Raw genomic sequence first — 22,756 nt, 5'->3', positions numbered from 1 at the left:
TATATATATATATATATATATATATATATATATATATATATATATATTCATTCATAAAAATACATAACAACCATACATGTATGTTGTCTATGTACGTATGTATGACCATAGGGACATACATAAGTACAGGGGCAATAACTTTGCCTAAAAAAAAAATCACATTAAAAAAAAAATTGAAAACCTGTAAAAATAAAATAACATACATTTATTTTGTTTACTTACTGTACCTTTAGGTGACCTAACACACCGAATACCGGGGACACCGCATACTCACGAACCAATCCACACATAGGAACCAGGTAAAAATTAAAAAAAATTAAAAGTCTTTTTCTTCTTTTTGTACATTTGTAATCCATACCGTAACTCTTCGGGGGTCTTCGGGGTATTCATCGTGGGAAATAAATCCCCAATATGATTGGCGGTAGTAAACCATGTGACAGATGTTTGGGGGGAAAGGAAGTGACGTCATACAAAGGGAGTAACATGGTACTTGAGCCAATCAGCTTGGGGATTTAGTTCCCACGATCTGATTGGCTCAAGTACCATGGGACAACAGCCATCTTGCTTTTGATGACATCATCATAAAGGGAAATGAAGCATAGCCATTCTGATTGGCTGGCTTCATTTCCTTTACATGACGTCACCAAAAAAAAAAAAAAACACAAAATCACATGGTTTTCACTGCCCATTCAGGGCCGTGGGAACCATTTGATGGAAATGTGATGTCATAAGCCTATAAAAGCCTATGGCGCCTCATTCTACAGCAAGAACCCGAGGAGGACGAACCTTCTACAGCAAGAAGAGCACATGGGCATGCCGGAAGAAGATACAGATGAAGAGGAAGAGACAGGTGAAGACCCCAAAGACCCCAGAAGACCCCCGAAGCGTGACGGTATGGATTACAAATGTAAAGATAGAGGAAAAAGACTTCGGTTTTTATTTATTTTTATTTTTACCTGGTTCCTGTTTGTGGATTGGTCAGTGAGTATGCGGTGTCCTCGGAATTCGGTGGGTGAGGTCATCTAAAGGTAATTAAACAAAATAAATGTATGTTATTTTACTTTTACAGGTTTTTAATCTTTATTTTCAATGTGATAGATTTTTTTTTAGGCAAATTTATTGCCCCTGTATTTATGTATGTCCCTATGGCTATACATACAGTGGTGTGAAAAAGAAAGTACACCCTATTTGAATTCCATGGTTTTACATACAGGTATCAGGACATAATAACAATCATCTGTTCCTAAGCAGGTCTAAATATTAGGTAAATACAACCTCAGATGAACAAGACATTACATATTACACGTGTCATGATTTAGTTAACAAAAATAAAGCCAAAATGGAGAAGCCATGTGTGAAAAACTAAGTACACCCTTACTGCTTCCATAGGAATAAAGATGCTACATAGCAGACAGGTACTGCTAATCAAATGCCCTTAATTAATTGATCATCGGCAAGTGTGACCACTTGTATAAAATTCGAAGTTTTTGCAGTTTGCTGGTCTGGAGCATTCAGGTGTGTGTTAACAGAATACCAAGGAGGAAAGACATCAGCAATGATCTTAGAGAAGCAATTGTTGCTGCCCATCAATCTGGAAAGGGTTATAAGGCCATTTCCAAACAACTTGATGTTCATCATTCTGCAGTGGGAAAGATTATTCAAAAGTGGAAAACATTCAAGACAATTGCCAATCTTCCTCTGCAATGAAGGAGTTAAGGAAAAATAGCATGTTTATTGGGGACAATTGCCCCCAATAAACATTGCAATATACAACACACCCGCCCGCGTTGCCCCTAACAAAACATATACCCCTCTAACATACATAACATATCTTAATTATTTTTGGATGCACAAGAATTATACTACAGGCCAGCGGTGGCCCTCGGGTGGTCCCCGTGGGTGTCTGGGGGTACCCGCTTGCCTGCAGTACCAATTCTGTGCCCCCCCAAAAATACATTAAAAAAATACATAAATACTTTAAAATTAATTTTAGCTGTTTTTTTAATAGGTTTTGTGCTCCAAATTAATTACTGGTCTGTAGCATTTCATTTTGTGGAATAAGGAAGCTTGTTTTAAACTGGTTTCAGTCCTACCTATCAGGAAGATCCCAACATGTGTCCATCTCAGGCTCTAACTCCAACCCCCTGGATATCACCTGTGGTGTCCCACAAGGCTCTGTTCTGGGGCCCCTACTCTTCTCAGTGTTCATTAATGATCTTCCCACAGCTTGTAAGGAAGCCTCAATACACATGTATGCAGACGACACAATCCTATATGCACACAGCCATAGCCTCTCTAACCTTCAACACATACTTCAGTCTGACTTTTTGAGACTCAAAAACTGGATTTCCCAAAACAAACTGTTTTTAAACAATGACAAGACTGTAACATTGGTATTTGGGACCAAGACAAAATTTTTAAAGCTTCCAGTAACTGAGCTCCAGATCAGAACAAAAACAAACAACACCCTAACTCCTTTAACTAGTTTTAAATACTTGGGCATATGGTTTGACTTCCACTTAACATTTGGGATGCACATTGATACCCTGACATCCAAATGTTATGCCAAACTAGGTGTACTTTACAGGAACACATCCTCCCTAAGTCTGCTGATCAGAAAGCGTATCGCACAGCAGATGCTAATGCCAGTTATCGACTATGGAGACATAGTATACTATTATGGCTCAGCATCCCAAACCCTCATTAGCAAACTTGACATCCTCTACAATTCAATATGCCATATTGTTCTCCAATGCAACAACAAGATACATCACTGCGAAATGCTCAAAGAACTATATTGGTCATCACTTGAGTCTAGGCGCAAAGTTCAACTTTCCTGTCTTGTCTTCAAATACTTTCTGGGCAAGCTTCCCATCTATATGAACAAGCTCCTCACCCCTACCACATGCAGCACTTATCATCTGAGATCAGACTCCAAATGACTGTTCATGGTCCCAAGGCTAAACAAAGTATCTGGCCGTTCCTCCTTCTCTTAACGTGCACCACAAAACTTGAACAACCTACTGGAGATTCTCACATCCACCACCAGTTTAAGATTTCAAAACTAAGGCTGTCTCAGATTTTAATCTGGTCTGTAACTGATACATACGCCTATAATATATATTTTCTTTAACTGTGCATGCAATGTCTTGTATTTACTGTATACCCTGTTCACTTATGTAACTGTATTTGTAACTATGTATTATTTGTCTTAACTCTATGCCCAGGACATACTTGAAAACGAGAGGTAACTCTCAATGTATCACTTCCTGGCAAAATATTTTATAAATAAATAAATAAGAAGGCTGTCACTGTAAAATGCTGTCAATTAAAAGGTATCACAGACATTAGATGTGGTCATACTGCACTTTTCTTTCTTTCCCAGGTAGTTACATAGTTACATAGTTGAAAAGGTTGAAAAAAAGACGTATGTCCATCAAGTTCAACCTATGCTAAATTTAGACCACAGATATGTTATCCTATATCTATACTTACTTATTGATCCAGAGGAAGGCAAACAAAAAAACCCAGTGACATATCATCCAATGATATCTCATAAGGGGAAAATAAATTCCTTCCTGACTCCAAGAATTGGCAATTGGATTAATCCCTGGATCAACAGCCTTCCCATGTATACTTATTTGGTATAATCCTGTATACCTTTCCTTTCTAAAAATATGTCCAACCTTTTTTTGAACAAATCTATTGTTTCTGCCATCACAGTCTCCATGGGAAATGAATTCCACATTTTAACTGCCCTTACTGTAAAGAACCCTTTCCTTTGTTGCTGGTGAAATCTAAGGGATGGCCCCGAATCCTTTGTACTGCCCGTGGGAGGAATAATTCTTTTGAAAGTTCCTTGTATTGTCCCCAAATATATTTGTATATAGTTATCATATCCCCTCTTTGACGCCTCTTTTCTAATGTAAATAAATCTAATTTAGCTAGCCTCTCCTCATAAGTTGGATTGTCCATCCCCTTTATTAATGTGGTGGGTCTTCTCTGCACTCTCTCTTGCTCCATAATGTCTTTTCTTAGGATTGGTGCCCAAAATTGTACTCCATATTCAAGGTTTGGTCTTACTAATGCTTTGTAAAGGGGCAAAATAATATTTACTTCCCTTCCATACATTGCCCGTATGATGCAATATAAGATTTTGTATCCCTTATCAGCTTCTGCATGACTTTAGGCACTATTGCTAAGCCTGCTGTCTACAAGCACTCTTAAATCCTTCTCCATCAAGGATTCCCCCAATTTATCCCTATTTAATTTGTAAGTCGCCTTTTTATTTTTGCATCCCTAATGCATAACCTTACATTTATCTGTATTAACCCTCATCTGCCATTTATCTGCCCACGTTTCCAGTCTCTCCAAGTCCTTCTGAAGAGAAATTACATCCTTGCTCTGATTCTACTACCTTACACAATTTAGTATCATCAGCAAAGATGGAGACTTTGCTCTCGATGCCAACCTCAAGGTCATTAATAAACAAGTTAAACACAAGTTAAATAGCAGGGGTCCCAGTACCGATCCCTGAGGTACTGCATTCACGACTTTAGCCCAACCTGAAAAAGTTCCATTTATGACAACCCTCTGTTGTCTGTCCTTTCACATTAAAAACATTACAAAGATTATACATTGCATAAAATTTCTTATAAGGTCCTTATACCTTCTTGACTGGTAAAATAAACATATTGTTGTAGCCAAATAAACGTTGAAGAAGAAACCTATGAAGTTTTGGAAAGCGCTTTATAGTATAATTCCATCTGCGAAGAATGTTGATCCCCTAGAAGATATCACAACCTACTGTATAACAGATCTACGTGAGAGCCAAACACTAGACAGTCATATTCATACGTTTATATGTCTTGAGCTCCTCCACCAGACTCTGAGCCTCCTCCTGGATCCTCTCCTCAATGCTCCTTCTCCCCATTCCAAAATTCCTCAGGGTCATAAGGGAAAAGCGTCGCAGCTGCTTCCAGCGCTCTCCATTGCTAAAAACAACCCCTGTAAAAAAAAAATACTGTATCCTGTATATGTACTGTAGTGTATTAACAACCTTTATTCCTATCATCATTTACTTGTTTTCCAATGAGACTAATGAGAACCAGAACATGCAGGGATCAGATTTTAAAGATAAACAGATGTTAAAGCGCAAATAAGTGTAATTCTTGTTGTGCAGTGCCCAATTAGTGAACTGAAGCACTCACAGACGGTCTGTTGCAGTCAGTTGACCCAATGCAGTATAGATCATGTTATCTGCAAGCTGAAGTCCTCCTCGAAATAAAACGATGCAAAGAACATACAGTAGCATAATACAATTTAATATTCAGTTACAGAACAGGAAAAAGTAGGGAATGCACTCACATTTTACAAGTACGTTTAGCGCAATAAGTGTGTTATCGGCACACTCTAGTCTCCCTGGAATACACCAAAAAACACTGCAGATTTGCCTCCAATGTCTCGCTCCACTTCTTCGTTTTGACGATGGCCTTGTTGGTAAGGAAACATCCGCTTCTGCGCTCACCACATTACAGTGTCCCAGTGGAATCAGTATGGCTGTCTGGTCTGTACGGTGTCCTCCGAGTGGCAAAAATCCCTACGCGTTTCGACTTCATCAGAATTTTGGCTTCCTCAGGGGTTCTGAAATTCTGACAAAGGCAAACGCATAGGTTTCTTTTTTCACTCGGAGGACACAGACGCGGAAGGTCCCATACCGGCATGGCCATCGTCATTACGAGAAGTGGGGCGAAACATTGGAAGCAGATCTGCAGCATTTTTTGGTATTCCAGAGAAGCTAGAGTATGCCCTTAACATACTTTAGGGCCTCATTAAGTAAAGGTTGAAAAAACATATCGCCAGCCCATTTTTTGGAGCACATCTATAACAGGAATTAAATGTATATTAAAAACATTTACTAAGCATTTTTTACAAATCCATGCCCCTCCCCCATGCCCCCCATAATGTAAAACCATTATTTTTTTTTATATACAGGGTTAATTCCTTAGGCTTACGGTAGTCACCGGTGGTCCTGATGGGTATCCGCAGGCCCCACAGTGCACCAGAGGGGAGTGCCCACAGGGTCTGTTGGTCTCTGGGTGGTCCCCGCTAGGCACCATGGGCCTCCAGGTGATACCCGTGGGTCACCGTGGTCCACAAATGGGGTCCATAGGTGTACGGGGGTCCCCGGGTCAGCCCCACAGGTGTCTGAGGACCCTCGGGTGGTTCCCACAGAGATCTGGGGCTCCCAGGTGTTCCCTGTGGGTTTGCGGGCCCCTAACATCTGATTGGCTGTTAAAACCATGTGCCGACTTAATTTTTTTTTATGACATCACTTAAAGGGAATGATGCCAACCAGTCAGATTGGCTGTGCTTCAATTGCCTTTAAGATGATGTCACTAAGCCAGCGTCACATGGTATTTCAGCCAATTAAATCGTAGGAACCAATTCCACAATCTGATTGGTTGTTGTACACCAAGCATGTCAAACTCAAAGGCTAACACGGGCCAAATAAACAAGGTTTAAGTTTATGTGGGCCGCAATAAAACAAAAACTTAAATTTTCATAGAAACATAGGTTTATTTTGAAAAGTACAGTTGTGTGTGTGTGTGTGTGTGTGTGTGTGTGTGTGTGTGTGTGTGTGTGTGTGTGTGTGTGTGTGTGTGTGTGTGTGTGTGTGTGTGTGTGTGTGTGTGTGTGTGTGTGTGTGTGTGTGTGTGTGTATGTGTGTTTACCTCACTAACCGAACAAAAAAAAAAAAAGCCAAACGTGAATGACTTCTGAACCCATTAATCAGTGTCAGGATGCCCCCTCTTAACAATTTCCAAAGCAGCAATCCCACCGGGGATTTTACTTGATCCGCAGTCCCTCAAGGTACTATACTGGAGGGGAGGTGTTCCCTACCTGTCTTCCGATGTCTACCGTGTGAAACTTGAGAGTCAGATCTGGAAGAAAGCAGAATAGGTTATTTCGGTGTAGGTATAGTGCAGTTAAGATAAAACAGAGAGAGTGGGTGAGGGTGGCAGACAGAGAGATGGTGGGAGAGAGAGAGAGGGTGGGAGAGAGAGGGTAGAAGAGAGAGAGGGTGGGAGAGAGAGAGAGGGTGGGAGAGAGAGAGGATGGGAGAGAGAGAGAGGATGGGAGAGAGAGGGTGGGAGAGGGTGAGAGAGGGTGGAAGAGAGAGAGAGGATGGGAGAGAGAGGGTGTGAGAGGGTGAGAGAGGGTGGAAGAGAGAGAGAGGATGGGAGAGAGAGGGTGGGAGAGGGTGAGAGAGGGTGGAAGAGAGAGAGAGAGGATGGGAGAGGGTGAGAGAGGGTGGAAGAGAGAGAGAGGGTGGGAGAGGGAGAGAGAGGGTGGGAGAGAGAGAGAGAGGGTGGGAGAGAGAGGGTGGGTGAGGTAGAGAGATGGTGGGAGAGAGAGAGAGAGGGTGGGAGAGAGAGAGAGGGTGGGAGAGAGAGAGAGGGTGGGGGAGAGAGAGAGGGTGGGAGAGAGAGGGTGGGAGAGGGTTAGAGAGGGTGGAAGAGAGAGAGGATGGGAGAGAGAAGGTGGGAGAGAGAGGGTGGGAGAGGGTGAGAGGGTGGAAGAGGGTGAGAGGGTGGGAGAGAGAGGGTGGGAGAGAGATAGAGGGTGGGAGATAGAGAGAGGGTGGGAGAGAGAGAGGGTGGGAGAGAGAGAGAGGGTGGGAGAGAGGGAGTGGGTGGGAGAGAGAGATAGGGTGGGAGAGAGAGAGGGTGGGAGAGGGAGGGTGGTAGAGGGTGAGAGAGGGTGGAAGAGAGAGAGAGGAAGGGAGAGAGAGGGTGGGAGAGAGAGGGTGGGAAAGGGTGAGAGAGGGTGGAAGAGAGAGAGAGGAAGGGAGAGAGAGGGTGGGAGAGAGAGGGTGGGAGAGGGTAAGAGAGGGTGGAAGAGAGAGAGAGGATGGGAGAGGGTGGAAGAGAGAGAGGATGGGAGAGAGAGAGAGGGTGGGAGAGAGAGAGATGATGGGAAAGAGGGTGGGAGAGAGAGGATGGGAGAGAGAGGGTGGAAGAGGATGAGAGGGTGGGAGAGGTTGAGAGGGTGGGAGAGGTTGAGAGGGTGGGAGAGAGAGGATGGGAGAGAGAGAGAGAGAGAGAGAGAGAGAGGGTGGGATAGAGAGGGTGGGATAGAGAGAGGGTGGGAGGGAGAGAGAGAGGGTGGGAGAGAGAGGGTGGGAGAGAGAGAGGGTGGGAGAGAAAGGGTGGGAGATAAAGGGTGGGAGATAGAGGGTGGGAGAGAGAGGGTGGGAGAGAGAGAGGGTGGGAGAGAGAGGGTGGGAGAGAGTGGGAGAGGGAGAGAGAAGGTGGGAGAGAGAGAGTGGGAGAGAGAGGGTGAGAGGGTGGGAGAGAGAGGGTGGGAGAGGGTGAGAAGGTGGGAGAGAATGAGGGTGGGAGAGAGAGGGTGGGAGAGAGAGAGTGTGGGAAAGAGGGTGGGAGAGAGAGGGTGAGAAAGGGTGGGAGAGAGAGAGGGTGGGAGAGAGAGAGGGTGGGAGAGAGAGGGTGGGAGAGAGGGTGGGAGAGAGAGGGTGGGAGAGGGTAGGAGAGGGTGGGAGAGAGAGAGTGTGGGAGAGAGGGTGGGAGAGAGAGGGTGGAAAAGGTTGGGAGAGAGAAAGTGTGGGAGAGAGAGAGGGTGGGAGAGAGAGAGAGGGTGGGAGAGAGAGAGAGGGTGGGAGAGAGAGAGTGGGTGGGAGAGAGAGGGGGGTGGGAGAGAGAGAGAGTGGGTGGGAGAGAGAGAGAGGGTGGGAGAGAGAGAGAGGGTGGGAGAGAGAGAGAGGATGGGAGAGAGAGGGTGGGAAAGAGAGGGTGGGAGAGAGAGGGGGTGGGAGAGAGAGGGTGGGAGAGGGTGAGAGGGTGGGAGAGAGAGGGTGGGAGAGAGAGGGATGGAGAGAGAGAGGGTGGGAGAGAGAGGGTGGGAGAGAGAAGGTGGGAGAGAGAGAGGGTGGGGAGAGAGAGAGGGTGGTTGCCTGACTCACCGGGCCTGTTGGCGGCCCTGTCCCTCATTCTCTCTCTACTTCCCCCCCATTTTCTCTCACCCTCTCCCATTGTCTCCCTCTATTCTCTCTCCCTTCCCTCCCCACCCCCATTTGCTCAATCCCCTCTTCTCTCTCTCCCCACCCATCTCCCTCTCCCCCCTCCATTCTCTCCCCCCCTCCATTCTCTCCCCCCCCCATTCTCTCTCTGACCTGCACAGATGCACACAGCCACTGACCTACAGACACTCACACAGACAGAACAACAAAGACACTGACCACACACAGACACCCACACAGTCACTGCTGGCTTGCACAGACACACACACCCCGCCACACACACACACACACACACACACACACACACACACACACACACACACACACACACACACACACACACACACACACACACACACACACACACACACACACACACACACACACACACACACACACACACACTCCCCCCCATACACACACCCCCACCCCCACACCCCCACACCCCCACACCCCCACACACACACACACCCCACCACACACACACATCCCCACACACACACCGCCTCCCCCCCCCACACACACACACCCCACACACATCCCTCCCACACACACACCCCCTCACACACACCCCCCCCCCCATACACCCCCCCCCCCACACACACACACCCCCCACCCCCCCCACAACCCCTCCCCCCCCCCCCCCCACACACACACAAAGTGGAGTACAGCGACGGATGTGAGTGACTGGAAGGGGGGGTGGCAGGGGACAGAGGAAAGGCCTGCTTTTTGATCCTCCCGCTGCACCCACCACCCGTCAGCGATCGCTCACCACCACTGCCCGCGCCCACGCCCATCTCCCGCACCATGCAGACCGGGGCAAAGGGAGCACCATGGGTGCAAGGGGTGGGGGGCGCCAAGGGGTGAGCGGCAAAGGGGGTGAGCGGCAAAGGGGGTGAGTGGCAAGGGGGGTGAGTGCCAAAGGGGGTGAGCGCCTCTGCCCCGGGTCCCTGTTGCTGCCCGCCCGGCGGGGGACACCACGCAGCAGGCAAAGGAGCCAGGAGCGGGAAGGCAGAGACACACTCACCGTGTGCTCTGCACAGAGCGGAAGCCCCGCCCCCGGTTTCCTCTGACCTGCCTGCGACCAATCCCCTGCATCCCGGCCGGCATTCTAAGCCCCGCCTCCTTCATTCAAACCCATGCGGCCCTTCATCCAATCCCCTGGCAGCATTCACTCACACAGAGAATACTTACCAGCTGCCGCATCCTCCTCACCGCTGCCGTAACCGGGACATATTGGCTGGGCCGCACAGATACTCGTTGTGGGCCGCATGCGGCCCGCGGGCCGCGAGTTTGACATGCTTGCTGTACACCATGTGACTCCTTTTGGATGGCGTCACATACTTGACCTAGAAAGACTCCGTCATATGGTGTACAACAACCAATCCGATTGAAGAATTGGTTCCCACGATCTGATTGGCGGACATACCATGGACGCCGGGCATGTTGGAGTTAGTGACGTCATCTTAAAGGCAAATGAAGCACAACCACTCTGTTTGGCTGGCATCATTCCCTTTAAGTGACATCATTAAAAACAAAATTAAGTCGGCATATGGTTTTAACAGCCAATCAGATGGCTGTTTAACCAGTTTGAGCCAAAATGTTACATCACAAGCCCTATTTAAGGCCGTGACGTCTCATTTGAGCCCAAGAAGACGACGAGGCAACATTGGTTGGGATCTACCATGGGGTTTTATGGAGTGACAGATGAAGACAGAAGATAAAGAACATCAAGAAATAGTGACAGATGAAGATAGAAGAAGCTGATTAAAGATAGAAGTTTCCCCGGGAGTCAGACGGCCAGCGCTTCTAATGGTAAGTAATTTATTGAATGTTTGTAAATGTATATTTTTTTACAGGTTTTTACATTGGATGTGGTTTTTTGTTTTTTTGAGGCACATTGACTGATAATATATTAATCTGTACCACTTTAGGGCAAGGATCAATACATTATTAGGACAATATTTTGGGGGCATTTCTGGCTTTGTATTGCTGCTGGTTATATCAATTTCAGTTTATTATGTGGATGTCATTGTTTGGTATTTTTCTGCTTTATTTATTTATTTTATTTAAATACATTTTGGCGATTGTTTTTCGTTTTAATTAATGATGTATTGTGTTGGCTTATGTGTTTAATGGTGGTTTCTGATATTTTTTAAATGTATTTCTTGTAGATTAATGTTTCAATGAATTCATTAGTGTTGTATGAATTCAATGTTTGGTTAATGTTACTATTAATTTCGAGTTGGTTTAGTAATTTATTGGTTATTGTTTGAAAAAAATCTGACTTGTTCTATTAATTAATTGTTTTGATTGGTTAATGGTTTAAATAATTCATTGTTGATCTGGTTATTGCTTGTATTAATTGGATTAGCTGGCTAGTGTTTTTATTTTGTGAATTGTGTTTTTTTTAGTTTTCTAATATTTTATTAAAGTGATTAAGGTGAATTAAGGGGTTAGGGGCCATTAGAATGTACTTATTATGTATGTACTGTATGCTTTCTGCCAATGGAGGAAAGGACCTTCTGTATCATGAGGAGGACGGCCAGCATATTGCTGTGTTAAGTAGAACTGCATTTATTTACTTTATTTATGCTGGTTATTGATTTGCTGGAATTTATTGAAATGTAGGCCATGTTTATTTGTTGGCATACAGGGTTGGTACCATAGGTCTGCGGGGACCTATGGAGACCACCTGAGGACCCCCGGACACCGACGGGTACCATCTGCGGACCCACGGGGGACACCTGTGGGGAAGAACCGGGGGCCAAACAGCTGTGGGGGCCCAGTGGACCCACAGGGACAACCCGAGAGTCCCCAGAACCCCGAGGGCCCCCGGACGCCCATGGGTACCACCTTTGAACCCACGGGGGACACCTGCGGGGAAGAACTGGGGTCATCACTCGAGGGCCCCAGATCCCCTTCGGAACCACCCGAAGGCCCTCAGACACCTGTGGGGCTGCTCTGGCGACTCCCTGACACGTGCGAGTCACCTGTGAATCCCATTTGAGGCCCACAGTGACTCGCGGGGAACACCTGGTGGCCTATGGCGCCTAGCAGTGACCACCCGGATACCTCCAGACCCTGTGGGCACCCCCTCTTGTGCACTGTGGGGCCTGCGGACAATCGTCAGGCCACCGGGGACTACGTAGGCCTGGGGAATTAACCATGTATGTTTAAAATAAATAATGGTTTTACATTATGGGGGGCAGTAATGATGTTTATTAAATATTGCAATTTTTATTGTGGCCTAGGAGGTGGGTTTTGGGGCTGTTGTGTGTATATTGTTTTTTATGTGGGTAGCGGGGGTGGGTAAAGGGGTTATTAGCCCGAAGGATGGGTGTTTAGGCCTCGCGGGTGGGAAGTGGGAGGGTTAATCCCATCATTACCTTAGTCGTATTAACCGCTAAGGTGATGAAGGGGTTAAGTCCACCAGCAACCCCAACGCAAGGACTAAACACTCACTAAGTGCCAAATAACCTCTTAACTCACCCCACTACCCACAATAATCCTGGCACGGGTGGTTAACCCCTTCATTGCCTTAGCGGTTAGCTGCTATGGTAATGAAGTGCTATAAATTCAGTTTTTCTGCATCGGCTTCATGCTGGGGGTCTCCGGTGCTGGTATTAATGGGTATCAGCTCTGGAGACCCCCAGCATCAATCCAAGGCTGGAAAAAAGCCCAAATGTTTTCTAAGTCCCGTATCGCTGCCTTATCGACGCTTCTCCCCACCAATCTGCCAACTTTTTTTGGCACTTGTATTTGGGGAGAAAATCACCATTTTAGGGCCGCGATTGGCGGCGAAATGCGGCTACTAGAATTGCGCGTGTTTTTGAACTTTCAGAAAAGTGCCAAAAAGTGGCTTATCGCCGCTGAGTCGGCGATTTGATTTTGTTGAAAAAAATTTCGGCGATAGTGGCCGTTATCGCCCACTTATCGAGGCTTACTGAATATGAGTAGGTATTTTGTCTGATAAGTGGTCGATAAGTGCCTTATCGACGCTTACTGAATAGGCCCCTTATTGCGCTAAACAGCCTTGGAAAATGTGAGTGCATTCCCTACTTTTCCCTGTTCTGTAACTGCATATTAAATTGTATAATGCTATGTTCTTCTCATCGTTTCATTTCGAGGAGGACTTCAGCTTGCAGATAGCATGATCTATACTGCATTGTGTCAACACACTGCAACAGGCCGAATGTGAGTGCTTCAGTTCACTAATTGGGCACTGCACAACAAGAATTACAGTTATTTGAACCTTAATATCTGTTTATCTACTGCACCGACACACTTTATTCGAGCAAATACCCGGTATGTACCTGGCAGATACCTGGAATGCGCCGCTCCTCACCTCTGACAAGCCCCGTTGTGTTTGCCTTCCCAGCCTGTGTTCATGCCTGGCTGACGGGCGGCTGATCTGTTAAATGATAATGATTAGGATTTAATAGGCTGCAATGCTTCGCGTGTCTACCAGATGGCATAAATTCATGAATTGTAATGCAGTATATATATATATACTGTGCAGTATTGCAGCCAGCGGGAATAAAATGCTTCAATCCCTGCCTGGAAAATACCTCAATGCACTCGGGCAGAAAACAGTCACAAACCTCAATACACCCGGGTATACCCGAATTCGTGGGACTAGCCGAGCTCGAATAAAGTGAGTCGCCAGTGTATGTTCACAAGGTACTAGTGACCATTTTTTATGCTGCTATAAATCATTTAATTATTTTTATGCTATGCTATTTAATATAAAATGTTGAGTACAATCTTGCTTTAGAGTTAGTGGATAAATAATTGAGAAAATAGGTGCATCTGAGGTTATGGCTCCGAGGGCAAGCATATGAAGGGAAATGGATGAGCTTAATACCGTATGTCTGGAATTGTAGTGGTGGGAGAGAGTGGGATGTACCACTAGAGGGAATGTAATGTACACAGGTTTCTCACCATATCCCTGGAAAATTCTGTCCAGTGTAGGCAGCCTTCCTCTGCCACTGAACTCGTCTCCTTGATCAATGAGGGCTTCTTTCAATGTTTGGTAGCCACAGAGAATAATAACAGGACGTGACCCGAAGTAAAAAGTGTACACTGAGCCGTACTTCTCCGACAGCTGTAAAGGTAAAACATGGGTTTTACTTTCATGACATCATAGTGTCTCTTATTTAAGACTTCACTGCTTTTGCAATGATAACATTGATCAGTACATATACTGCAAGTGGAAAGAGAGAAGCAGGTACTTTCAGCCAGCAGTAAATATTGGATAGTGGTTATCAGAACATCTTATTTTCAGAGTCTTATCAGGGGGTCTTCTGAGCTGAACCGCATTCATTTCAGGTCCGGGAACCCCCTGCTTCCTGAGTTACAGGCCCCTATATGGGGTGCCTGGGCTTGTAACTCAGGAAACAGGGGGCCCCCGAGGCTGAAATTAATGCGGTTCAGCTCAGGAGACCGACTGCTACAATTCTATGTTATTAAAATGTACATTAAAAGCTTCACTACCTTAGTGGCTAGCTGAGAAGGCAATGAAGGGGTTAAGCCACAGTATATAGTTTATTGGGGGTAGAGGGGATTGGTGGGGATTTGTGAATGGGGGTACTTGGCCCAGGGTGGGTTGTAAGGTTGTAACCGCTTAGGTAATGAAGGGGTTAACTTCTACTGCCACCTTCCCGCAAAAGCCTAAACACCCACCCTGGGGCAAGTACAATCTTCACCCACTCCCTTTGCCAACAACAAATCAGTGCCTAATTTTTAACTCCTTCATTACCTTAACGGTTAGCCGCTAAGACTGACTATAATTTTATTTTTACTGCATAGGAATGATACCAGAGGCCCCCGGAACCTCTGAGGTCCCATGGGGACCCCCAGAGAACTGTGAGGACCCGTGGGGACCCCTAGAGGTCTGGGGACCCAATGATCTCTGCGGTCCCCGCAGGCCTCTGGTATCAATCTTATGCAGTAAAAATAAAATAAACTCCTTGTTATGCATATCGCAATTTCTTTAGCGCCATCCTTCAGCAGGTGGGAAAAGATTGCAAGTTTTTATAGTACTACAGTATATGCATATCGGAGTTTAGTGAATATCAGTCTGGCCCAAAAAAAATGATTTGGGGTATTTTTTTGGCTTATTGCACTACATGTTATAGCCAAAATATTATAGTACTTTAAAAAAAAAGTCGTTTTAGTGCGATATTTCCCTGTTATCTCAGCGTTGTGAATAGTGGTAGCTACAAATAAATGATCGCACTAAAATGGCATTTATAGTGCATTAATGCACTTAACGAAGTTTAGTGAATAAGCCCCAATATTTTAAAAATTGTAAACTTGGATGCAGTTTTTTTCCAGTTAGACAGGAGTTACATTTTTGTGTAGCCTTCTAAATTGGAACTTTCTGTACAATTTTGGATGACACCATCCCCGGATTATGCTTGTGCCACCAGGGTGGCACATACAGTATCAAATGTATGCCCATTTTCTCCCAACAGATGAACCCACATGATCTGCTGATCAATGCCCCCTCACATTGGCCCAGATTCACAAAATGGCACTAAGATTTAGCTCCCCTTTACTCCCATGAGACTAAAGGCATATTTAGCACCTTTTTGTGTGGATATTGGCCATTGATTTCTCTATGAAATGGATCATTAGTTACTATCTCAATAGAGGTTTGACGAAAAGAAAGATATAAATGGTAAAAATTGACCCTTTTTATCTTGTGTGCCACTTTCGAATGTATGGTTTGCAGATACCCAATCCACGTATTTTGCATACAGATGTACAGTAGCAAAGCTTAATGTTTCCATCATCAGAATAAGATGCGGTCACACGACCCTGGTTGCCCTGGAGCAGGAGGATTAGCACAGTGGGGGGATCTGATCTGGAGGCATGGACCCCCATAGCGAGACCTCAGCAGACAATGCCTCTAGAGCCACAACTTTTTACTTTTCAAGCCGTGGCTCAAGGGACAATAAGTTTTGCTACATGTGTATCGTAAACATATTATTTCAATAATAAGCCAATTTCTGAATTATATGTTTTTTATAGATAATCTCACATTGTATTTTAATCACACAGCACCCTTAACAGGTTTTTAGATGCATAGCTTTTCCTACCCGTTCTATATACATTAAACAGTATAACATTTTTTAACTACCCTATACTTCTTAATTGTACCTATTATTTGCATCTTATTTCCCCAAAATGCACAGGATTTAAAAAAAGGATATACAGGCACACCCGTTTTATGTACACCCGCTTTACGGTCACTCGCAAGTACAGTACGTACATTTATTTTTAGTTGCACCATACCCCTGTGTACGTACGAATGCTTCGCGAGTACGGACACCAGGGGGTGGCATGCGCACCTCTACAATCCCGCAACCTCCTTCATGCTTGTCTCTATTATGGTGTGCCCGATCTCCCCGTTACCTCTGCCCTCCCCCTCCCATCTGTCTCCGTTCCCCCTGCACTCCCGCTCCATAAATCAGCAGCTAAACCAGTGATTCTGCCCGCAATCACTGCAGCCCCTTGCTCTGCTCCCTCCGCACTCCTCCTCCCCCTCAGAGCTCGCTGTTGCCTGCTGCAAAACTTTGCATGTGAACTACTGAGCAACGGTGAGGGGGAGGAGAAGATCTTCTGCTGCAATCTTTGCTTGCACGCGTGTGTGCGCGCGACTGACTGAGTGTGCGCGACTGAGTGCGTGCGACTTACTGAGTGCGTGCGACTGACTGAGTGCACGTGTGACTGATTGTGTGCGCGTGTGTGACTGAGTGACAGTGTGTGACTGAGTGACAGTGTGTGACTGAGAGTGTGCGCGCGTGTGACTGCGTGTCCGAGCGAGAGAGAGTGCGTGTCCGAGCGAGAGAGAGTGCGTGTCCGAGCGAGAGAGAGTGCATGTATGAGCGAGAGTGCGTGTCCGAGCAAGAGAGAGTGCGTGTCTGAGCGAGAGAGAGTTCGTGTCCGATAGATAGAGAGTGCGTGTCCGACAGAGAGAGAGTGCGTGTCCGACAGAGAGAGTGCGTGTCCAAGTGAGAGAGAGTGCGTGTCCGACAGAGAGAGAGTGCGTGTCCGACAGAGAGAAGGAGACAGAGACAGATGCTATACAGTACTGACCCGCGTGCGTGCCTCTCACCTCCTTGCTTGCTCCCATTCATTTATTTGAATAAAGCCTACTGTATTTATTTTGGTTACAAATGCATTATTCACATCAGTTATGCACATATAAGATGTTTGCAGTACAGTACATGCATTGTAAAGTGGAAAAAATGTAGTGCTTCACTTTAAGTATATTTTCACTTTATATACATACTCCGGTCCCACTGCGTATGTTAAAGCAGGGTGTTAATGGCGCTTATCATTGAAAGCGCCCGAGGCGCGGGAACACCGGCCGAAAACGACTTTTCCCGCGGTTTTCCCGCGCCACGGGCGCTTTCAATGATAAGCGCCATTAGCGCTTATCTATTGAAGCGGCCGCCGCGTGGGAAACTCAATCGGAGAAAAGCCCTGCGGTTAGCCCGCATTAGACCCGGCAAGCTTTAGAATAAAGCTGGCCGGGACAGTACGAATAACCGGATCATATAAAGCATTACGTTGTTTAACTTAGGCTTCTGCCTGCTTTATTTTCATCCCAGTAAGGGACTGCGGCTTTAACAGGTGTAGGCAGGAGGCACTCAGATATTAACCTTCAGCGGTTTACTCATATCACTGTTATAATATTTCACACACTGTCACTTTAAGAACAAAAAACAAATCATATAAAGAAATCCTATCCCATTGAGGGATCTAACTACACAGCAGAATCAGCCTCTCTAACTTTTGCTGGGCCAACTAACCTGGTTTCCCAGCTTAAAACAATACCCTCTCATTTAAGGTCACTAGATACAGCATACAGGTCTTTAGACACAGCAATAAACATTTGTTTGTCTTATCTGTTCGTGGTGGGGAACTCGGTCCCAAGTGTTCAGGCAAATCTTCTGGTATTGCGATACTTGAAGGGGGCGTCCTCCCCGAACTGGATGCAGGGGAGCAGCGATACCCCCAGCCTCCCTCAAAGAAGAGAGACTGAAAAGCAACCCTCTCTGCTCTAAATACCTGTTCTAGTGATTAGGAGAGCAGGTGAGGGAGAACTAGACACATTGAAACTGTGGTTTCAATAAGCCCCACTTATTTTGTGTTAAATAACACCTATCTCTTCTGTTTACCAATAGATTCATTGGGGTATTTAGGATATCTGTAGTTATACCCTTATAGTATGTTTAATTAAAACAGATAAGAATATTGACAAAAATTTGGTTTTAATAATTGAAATGTATAACTGTTGCTAATATCATTTATATGAATGTGTTGGCAATTACAGTATATCCTTTTGATACCTTTAGATATACCCTTGTAGTCCTCATAACAACAAAAAAAATAGACAAGGACATCAACTACAAGTTGGTTTTAATAATTTTATAGTATTACTGTCATTCATTTATTTTTATATACATCACTGTGTGCTGGCAAGTATTCAATAATGTAGATGCAATATTGGTTGTTCATGTGTGTACATAATTTGTTCTACTTACAATTTAGATTGCCAACACACTGTTTTTTGCCTATTAACTAATCAAGCTAATTGGACTCAGGGGGTATATAGTATGAGACACCACACACCCAGAGTCCATCCCCTGAAGAAGTCAGTCAATCTGATGAAACGCGTAGGGAAGGTGTGCAGTGGACTTTCCAACGCTTGCTATTGAACTGCTGAGAATCTGTACCGGTCCGGTATCTTGGACGATTCCCGTGACGTCATCCGCTGGTCCGCGGCATCTACCATCCCCGGTGGGAACTAAAGATCATCTGGTGGTGTGTACCGGGTGAGAGACGATCGTGGAGCGCCTGATACGTCAGTTCCTGCAGGCAGTGAACAACGGAGGCAGCATTCTGTTCCTGTGGAGTCACGGAGGGACTACAGCAGCAAAGCAGCGTTTCCTGGTCCTAGGAGCATGAGTATAACTCATACAATGCTTTTAAATGTTTTATGTTTGTGAGTTCATTTTTATTGAGATTTTTGGGAATGAAATATATCGATTTTTGCACAGTAATGCACTAGGATTTGGCGCTTTTTTTCTTATATCTTTCTATGCAGGTGGAGAGGGAAGTCGTTGTGCCCTTGTAAGAAGCTGCCTGTTGGTCCTAATAGTGCTACTGTTACTCCCCCATTATTGGACTTATTTGTTGGACTCTAGAGGACTATCTGCATTGAGCAGATTAAGGAAAGTTCACAGCACCACACATTTTTTTGTTTAAATTGTATTTTTTAGTTGCTTTGATTAGACATTCATTATGCACTATTGGTATATTAATTAATCTCATTATTTAAGGATATATTGTATCATTTTATCATATATTAATTCATTAATATTGTTTTTATATATTTTTAATCCACTAATAGTCTATTTATAGATACCCTATATTTCTGGCTATTCACACACGAGCGCAGACCTTCATTGTATATATATATATATATATATATATATATATATATATATATATATATATTGTGACATAGTCCAAAGATATTAGGCAGCTTTCTGCTCGGGTCTAGGTATATAGGTATATATATATATATATACCTAAACCCGGGCAGAAAGCTGCCTAACATCTTTTGGACTATGTCACAATATATATATATATATATATATATATATATATATATATATATATATATATATATATATATATATATATATATATATATATATATATATATATATATATATATATATATACTGTATATACTGTGGGCTCTCCATTCATTTATATTTACACAGATACACACACACACACTTTTACATCACTTACTTTCAGGAACCATTTAACACCTCTAGCCGTAAATCACATCCACACCGGGGGAAGGACCAGCACAGATAACATTATATATATATATGAAAATACAACTGTATGCTCATCTGCATGTCTTAGGCAGGTCTGCAACCCCACCTTTCACCATTATCACCTAGCATACAGCACTTCCACTGCAGCAAGGGATTCTGGGAAATGACATGCAAATGAGCACTCAGTGCCACTTTTTGCTTCAAAAACCATTTTTAACATTTTTAACATGGTTCCCTACAGAGACACTGATTTGCATAAACTTCATTATCTATAATCCTGCCCCATAATACCTTAAATGTAACCCTTTGCAAATATTGCAAATGAAATAATAGTTGGATTTATTCTATATAAGGTGTGGCCTGAAACCTTCTACCCCTATTTCCCATTCAGTGTGAGTCTCCCTAACGTAAGAGAGTGTGGGTTTGGGGTGGTATATATAGCACTGGGGAGGGAGTATGATTTGTGCTCGCTTCGGCAGCACATATACTAAAATTGGAACGATACAGAGAAGATTAAAATGCTTTTTGAAGCAAAAAGTGGCACTGAGTGCTCATTTGCATGTCATTTCCCAGAATCCCTTGCTGCAGTGGAAGTGCTGTATGCTGGGTGATGATGGGGAAAGGTGGGGTTGCAGACCTCCCTAAGACATGCAGATGAGCATACAGTTGTATTTGCATATTTGCTTTCCTGTGGAGGGCTTTTGTCACTTTTTTTACTCACCATAACTTAACTCAGTATATATATATATATATATATATATATATATATATATATATATATATATAGCCACTGTAAATATTACAGTATGTTCATTTGCATGTCTTAGACAGGTCTGCAACCCTATCTTTTTATATATATATATATATATATATATATATATATATATATATATATATACATATATATATGAAAGTGCATTTTTCTAGTGTAAAAACGTATGAATAATTTAATGGTTCCATTACCGGAAGTGGTTAAACCCTTGAAGAAAGCAGCCTAGGACACCAGAAAGAATAATGTTTAAGTTTTTATACTGTTGCAGTCATTTGCACTAAGCTTGCCACTTTAATGGACTTTCTTTTTTATTTTTCTTAATTGCATTGTTTATCCCATTTTATTTAACTACCTCTTGTATAATTGACAGACCCATTAATATTGTTTAGTCCCCTCCGTGTGCATTTAGATTGTTACCATCACAATTAATATCACATCTTATACCTACCTACAGCAACTTAGTCAATAATAGTCCCTATATATTGTATTAGGTGCAATATATTGTATTAAGCGCAATCTTTGTGTGTGTGTGTGTGTGTGTGTGTGTGTGTGTGTGTGTATATATGTGTATGTATACGTATATGTATAAGTGTATGTATATGTATATGTATATATATATATGAACACAGAAAGAAAAAAAGAACGGTCAAAACAGTGGAGCACTCAAATAGTATGTAATTGAAAAATAGAAAAATGGACTTTATTAGCAATGCATCACAAAAACACAAGAGACAAACTCAAACACATACCTCATAATAAACTGCTGCAAAATATAACTTATATGAACTAAGTTATAGTTAATATAAGTTATATTTTGCAGCAGTTTATTATGTGGTATGTGTTTGAGTTTGTCTCTTGTGTTTTTATGATGCATTGCTAATAAAGTCCATTTTTCTATTTTTCCATTACATACTATTTGAGTGCTCCACTGTTTTGACCGTTCTTTTTTTCTTTCTGTGTTCTTTCATCACCAGAGGGTAACTTTTAACCTGATGTCTGTTTTTTTGTACTATTATGTCTCTCAGAGATGATTTGACTGCGGCACCTATTCTGTGTCTAATATATATATATATATATATATATATATATATATATATATATATATATATATATATATATATATATAAAAATACATTTTTTTTGTTATCCCACATGTCTAGAACTGATTTGACTTTTTTATGATCACCTTCAACAAGAAATTATTTGTCTTAATGACGTTCCTAATATTCCCCTCTACAAATGGATTTGTCCCCATAGACTATCATTGGATCCCTTTTCGTAATATAATATTTGTTTCCTCAGACTTTCATTGGATCCCCCTTGGCAAATATTATACATAGACTTTCTTCCCCTCTAGACGCTAGTATTGACATCCACAGACATTTGTCCCCTTCATACAGTATAAAATCAAAGGTCACATTACCCTCCTCGTTTTAGCGTTGTTTAGATTAAAATTGAAATGAGAACTGGAAACATGTAGGTAAATGACTTACATCCATCAGAGACTTCACCATCCTCCCTCTTTTGATCTGCAGCAAGTTTCCAATCACAGGTAGGGGAGTTGGACCTGGGGGGAGATTACGCTTCCTATACATTGTACTCCATGTTGAATAGATTAGCATACATGATATCACCACCGCCAGGACAACGGTCCCGAGCCCCGTTATATCCATGTTCTCTTGATTTAAAGCATCCAGCCCTTCTCTCTATGGTGTGTTGCATATATATTGGAATTAGTGGCTACTGTCCAAAAATAATCATGAAAGTATTCAAAGTGCATTGCACACTTCAGCTCTTTGGCACAATTTACAGTTCTAACCAGTTGCCAAAGAGACAAAAGGTTAAGGGAAGTTCAGACCATGATTGGGAGATAAACAAGGCTCATATTACACATTAATCAAAAGTACATTATAGGACAGTTCACACAACATGACTTACTGAAGTTTTAAAGGAAGGACCCCTTACCCTAACAAAAATCATCTTCTCTCCTCAGGTAATATCCCATATCTGAATCCTGTCTGCTTCAACTCTTTGCTGTGTGTATGTCAGTATATGCAACTGAAACAATCTTAG

The 22,756-nt window shown here is 43.5% G+C and overlaps 1 protein-coding gene across 2 annotated transcripts in view; it reads right to left on the bottom strand.

Moving 5' to 3' along the window:
• The window catches only part of LOC142498678 (cytochrome P450 2G1-like), a 76,530-nt gene extending 54,128 nt beyond the window's left edge, over positions 1–22,402 (bottom strand). Inside the window, exons 1-3 of one of the 2 annotated variants that reach the window (XM_075606941.1) lie at positions 22,177–22,401; positions 13,985–14,147; positions 4,858–5,007 (exon numbers count right to left, since the gene is read on the bottom strand). In XM_075606941.1, coding sequence (XP_075463056.1) covers positions 4,858–5,007; positions 13,985–14,147; positions 22,177–22,356 — 493 coding nt within the window. In that variant the 5' untranslated portion in view covers positions 22,357–22,401. Of the gene's footprint in view, positions 1–4,857; positions 5,008–13,984; positions 14,148–22,176 lie in introns of both variants that reach the window. The other variant, XM_075606942.1, reaches the window with a different exon arrangement.
• Between the last annotated feature and the right edge of the window lie 354 nt (positions 22,403–22,756).

The sequence above is a fragment of the Ascaphus truei genome, chromosome 7, assembly GCF_040206685.1.
Source record: "Ascaphus truei isolate aAscTru1 chromosome 7, aAscTru1.hap1, whole genome shotgun sequence".
NCBI lineage: Eukaryota > Metazoa > Chordata > Amphibia > Anura > Ascaphidae > Ascaphus > Ascaphus truei.
This window is presented reverse-complemented; position numbering and strand designations above follow the sequence as displayed.